Source organism: Malus sylvestris, chromosome 7 (assembly GCF_916048215.2).
Source record: "Malus sylvestris chromosome 7, drMalSylv7.2, whole genome shotgun sequence".
Classification (NCBI taxonomy): domain Eukaryota; kingdom Viridiplantae; phylum Streptophyta; class Magnoliopsida; order Rosales; family Rosaceae; genus Malus; species Malus sylvestris.
In genome coordinates this window covers 10243510-10248565 of record NC_062266.1, presented here as the reverse complement: position 1 = coordinate 10248565, position 5056 = coordinate 10243510, and the positions used below count along the sequence as shown (strand labels likewise).

General features: G+C 39.4%; 1 protein-coding gene across 2 annotated transcripts; it reads left to right on the top strand.

Moving 5' to 3' along the window:
- The first annotated feature begins 527 nt into the window (after nucleotides 1-527).
- On the top strand, nucleotides 528-2354 carry LOC126629122 (acyltransferase Pun1-like). 2 transcript variants are annotated; one of them, XM_050299014.1, is made up of 2 exons: nucleotides 528-1382; nucleotides 1505-2072. In XM_050299014.1, the coding sequence occupies exons 1-2, from the start codon at nucleotides 655-657 to the stop codon at nucleotides 1650-1652; spliced, it is 876 nt and encodes a 291-aa protein (XP_050154971.1). In that variant the 5' UTR covers nucleotides 528-654; the 3' UTR covers nucleotides 1653-2072. The 2 variants fall into 2 exon arrangements, with proteins under 2 accessions (XP_050154971.1, XP_050154970.1); XM_050299013.1 differs by having other exon boundaries at nucleotides 539-2354.
- The last annotated feature ends 2702 nt before the right edge of the window (nucleotides 2355-5056 follow it).

Sequence of the window (5056 nt, the reverse complement as noted above, 5' to 3'; positions counted from 1 at the left end):
ATTTAGTCAATTATCTATTAGTTTATCACAAAAAATTGGAAGGAAATACATTGCATGATAGATATAACTGATTTAAGTTGATTATATAGCGAGCTGGCAAACATTGTCAGTGTCGAAAATATGTAGTAATTAATGAAAGAAGTTTAAACATACCATAATCATTTATATATAATGAATTAGTACAACATTTTATACTTTATACATTGCATGGTAAGATATATGAGTGACTTAGCAAGGTCTAAAATATCGATGATATCGAAAATATCGGTAGTCCAAAAACACGGAAATTTCGATGGAAATATCGGGATATTATGGATATTTTAGACCATGGTTGGAACATGGGTGATACATCACGTGTCATTATACAAATTGTGGGATATGTGCGTTAAAATGTTAATAACTTAAAAAATAAATTTTCTCATCACTTGTATAAAAACATGTGATGTACCACATGTGTTTCGGTCACAATAAAAAAAATTCTTCTACAACAGGGTAAATATTAAAGGAAAAAAATGGTCGGTGGATGTTAAACAATCTCTTCGGTTTCTATAAATTCTCCAAGATCGCTCTGACAAACTACTTCCTCCTAATTAATTTTCTACCTTAATCTAGACCACCAAACCTCTCAAACCCTCATCTCCAACTCGATCAAAAATGGCAATTAGACATGGTACAGTACTCAGTAGTTGTGATATCAATTCACTGGTGGAAATAACCTCAAGAAAGACCATCAAACCATCATCTCCAACTCCTCCTCACAATAGAATTCTTAACCTCTCTCTTGTGGACCAACTTATGCCTTCTACTTTATATGGAACCATCCTATGGTTCTTCCCAAACCACAATGCTTCTGATTTTGCTTCCAAAACTTCAGAGAGTACTACAAGAAAATCTAAACGCTTGCAAGATTCTCTATCCAAAACTTTAGTTCATTTCTATCCAATGGCTGGCCAACTCAAAAGCCCGACGTTAGTTGAGTGCAATGATGAAGGGGCTCATTTTCTGGAAGCCCGAGTTAACTGCCAGCTTTCAGACCTTCTCAGACAACCCAATCCCGAGTTACTCCACCACTTAATGGCCCAAAATGATCCTGAAACTGCCAACGTAGCTTTGGGATCTACACTTTTGCTGGTTCAAATCAACATTTTCAACTGTGGAGGAATTGTTGTTGCTGTGTCCCCTTCGCACAAGATTGCAGATGCAGCATCAGTCCTCACGTTCGTGCGAGCATGGGCAGCGATAAATCGTGATGATGGAGCCCTTGGACAGCAATTGGTGCCGCCGGAGTTTATTGGAGGGTCTTTGTTGCCGCCTAGAGAGCTATCCTTGCCGTCCATCAAGGGAACCTTGGAAATCCAGAGTCAAAGTTTAGTTACAAGAAGGTTTGTATTCGATGTCTCGAAAGTAGTCAGTCTCAAGGAAAAAATTGGAAGTTTTGTCCAAACCTTCATCCCATCAACCATACAACTTGTTTTGGCTATCATTTTGAGATGTTCTATTGCAGCTTCCCGTCAGTGCAAGCCTGTGAGTTCGATCAAGCCAACGGTGGTGTCCCAAATGGTGAGCTTCCGCAAAAGAATCATCCCGGAGAAATCAGAAAATGTCATGGGGAATTGGTTTTGGTCAATTCCAGTGTTGTTAAAAGAAAATGAGACTGAATTACACGATTTGGTGAGCAAAATGAGGCAAGGAGTGACAGAATTTCGCAATGAGAAGGCCAGCAGATTTAAAGGTGAGGATGGATTCTTAGTGGTATCTGAGTCTCTAAGAGAGAGGACTGATATTTTTAATAGCAATAACATCGTAAATGTTTATAAAACCACAAGTTTGTGCCAGCTTCCTCTGTATGAAATGGATTTTGGATGGGAGAAACCTGCGTGGGTCACCAGCCTAAGTGCCCTCAAGAACATAATTGTTTTGGTTGCCACAAAAGAGCAAGATGGTATCGAAGCTTGGGTGACCCTGGATGAACAAGAAATGGCCATATTTGAGTCTGATCAAGAGCTTCTTGCATTTTGTTCCGTCAACCCCAGCATTGACCATTCAGGGTTGGTCCTGGGTTTTCCAAGGCCCATGGCGAGGATCTAAATTATGCTCTTTAGGAATTTGGTCTTTTTTTAAGTTTTGAGTTTTGTTCTTTTTATACTTTATTGGAATTTCTAGTATAATAAAGATTATGATTGTATCCTATTTGTTTTCCTGTTTGATTAGTATTAAGTCTTTATTAATACGCGTCTTTAACGCTTTAGGAAAAAGTTTTGACAGGCTGTGATCTTTCGTTAGGTAAGTTGTCATGTAATGAATGTAATCTTATCCTTTATTTTTGTCAATGATAAGTATCATGTTGTGGTCTATTTTATCTGATAATATTTAGGATGGCTGGCGGCAATGAGAAGAGAGAAAAGAGAGATGTGTTTGTAGAATTGTAAGGGAATGTGTATTGTTATCATTCCTACACTGTGCCTTTATTTATAGTAATAGAAGGAGAGAAGATATTCCATCTTCCCCAAGTAATACAAGTTGTAATAGGAAAGAATAACTAGAATAAAATCTAATCTAGGATTTACACAATCACACTTAAACTAGTAATACAAGGTAGATTTAGCATCATGCAGAAGTTGAGGAAGTCGACTTATCGGCACTGATTCCAATGAACAACGCTTATTCTCAATAAGGTAGGAACTTGCATAAGTAGTAAGTCTCACTAAAAAAACCCTAAGGCTATGGCAAAAACCCGAGGAGGGACAAAAGCCATAGTCTAAGGGAAAATGTGTGAGAAATGCAAAAGTCAAAGAAACGTCTACTGGACGTCATCAGGGATATGACCAGCCCAAGGTGGGTGCCTTGTTAATACCTAGTTAGGTAGCAAAAACGCGGTGGGAAAATGCTCCTAATGGTAGGGAAAAAAGAGTACATTAAGATCAAGCAAGTATCTACATGATACTCCCCCTGAGTTTGACATAATTCCAAAGGGAAATAGCAAAGTTACAACCCAAAAAGTTTACGCATACCAATTCCAAGAACAAGCTTCTGAAACATCATCTTCGGCAGTGATTTGGTGAAGAGATCGGCCAGACTGTCTTGTGAACGGATTTGCATGACTTCAATCTTCTAATGCTCGTGTTGTTGATGTGTAAAGAAAAACAACGGTGCAATGTGCTTGGTGTTGTCTCATTTGATGTAACCATTCGTGAGCTGTTCAATGCAAGATGAGTTGTCTTCAAAGACTGTCGTCGGGACATCAACGAAGAGATGAAGATCACAGAAGCTTCAAATATGGCCCACTACTACTCTCAACCAAAAGCATTCCCGAGTTACGTCATGTAAGGTGAGAATTTTAACATGGTTAGACAAAGTGGCAACTAAGGTTTGTTTAGTTGACCTCCATGATATTACGGTGCCTCTAACGATACAGACATAACCCGTTTGAGATCGCGTCTTGTGCGGATCAGATAAGTATCCTGTGTCGGCATAACCAACAAGGGGAGAATCAACTCAAGGAGCATAGGGTGCAACACCATTCGAGGATTCGTACGGATAGAACAAGCCCAAATCCGTAGTACCCTTAAGGTAACGGAAGATGTCTTTCACGCTAGTCCAGTGTATGCGTGTTGGTGCATTACTATATCTTGCCAAAAGATTAACAGCGAATGAGATGTCGGGTTTAGTGCATTGAGCTAAGTACAATAAAATGCCTATCGCACTTAGATAAGGAACTTCAGGCTCCAAAATCTCTTTATCATCCTCCTTCGAACGGAAGGGATCTCGTTTTGCATCTAGCGAACGAACGACGATAGGAGTACTCGAAGACTTCGCTTTATCCTCATTCAAACAGTGCAACACCTTCTGGTTGTAGTTCGATTGATGTACTAGAATTCCATCCGAACAATGCTCTATCTCGAGACTGAGATAGTATCAAGTCTTACCTAGATCTTTCATCTCAAATTCTGATTTCAAGTGCGCGGCAGTTTTCGCGAGCTCTTTAGGAGTTTCAATGAGATTCATGTCATCAACATATACTGCAACAATCGTAAATCTGGAATGTGACTTCTTAATGAACACACAAGGGCATAATTTGTTGTTCACATATCCCTGACTAGTCAAATACTCACTCAGACGGTTATACCACATTCTTCCAGATTGTTTCAAACCGAAAAGTGAACACCTTAGCCGAATTGAGAATGTGTTCCAAGGTTTGGAAATATTTGAACTAGTCAATCTAAGTCCTTCGAGAACTTTCATATAGATTTTCGTATTAAGATCCCCATAAAGATACGCGGTTACTATGTCAATCAGCTTCATATCCAGTTTTTCGAAAACTACCAAACTGCTAAGGTAGCAAAAAGTAATCAGATCCATAACGGGTGAATAAGTTTCATCATAGTCAATCCCAGGACGTTGTGAAAAGCCTTGTGCAATAAGACAAGCATTGTAACGCAAAATTTCGTTCTTTTCATTATGCTTTCGAATGAAAACCCACTTGTAGCCAACATGCTTCACATGTGGAAGAGTATGAGCTATGGGTCTAAACACTTCACGTTTCACAAGCGAATCGAGTTCAACTTGGATTGCTTGTTTCTAGTTTGACCAATCAATTCTAGTCGACATTCATCAACGGAACACGATTCAATGTCATCGCTCAACATGATCTCAATAACTATTGCAAATGCTAATGCATCGTTGACAATCATCTCATTTCTACACCACACATCATCTAAGCTAGCATAATAAATCAAAATATCACGAATCTCGGGAGGAGGATTCGTCTCTTCAAGGACGCTTCCATAATCTAGAATTTCCTCATAAGTTGGGTAGAATGAGTAAGTGATAGTCGGATTCACGGTAGGTCTTGTGCTGTGGTTTTCCTCTTCCAGGGGTGTGAATCCTTTGAACCAAGGGGTCTGCCACCCTTTTGTGTAGAGGAAATGATTGGCTAGCCACTAATGTACGTGGATCACCAAGATTGAAGTCCCGGGCTTCCAAGATGACAGTCTGTCGTACATATGGTACATCCATCTTTGCAGGCGTATTCGCAGCTAGAATATGTGATCTTGTC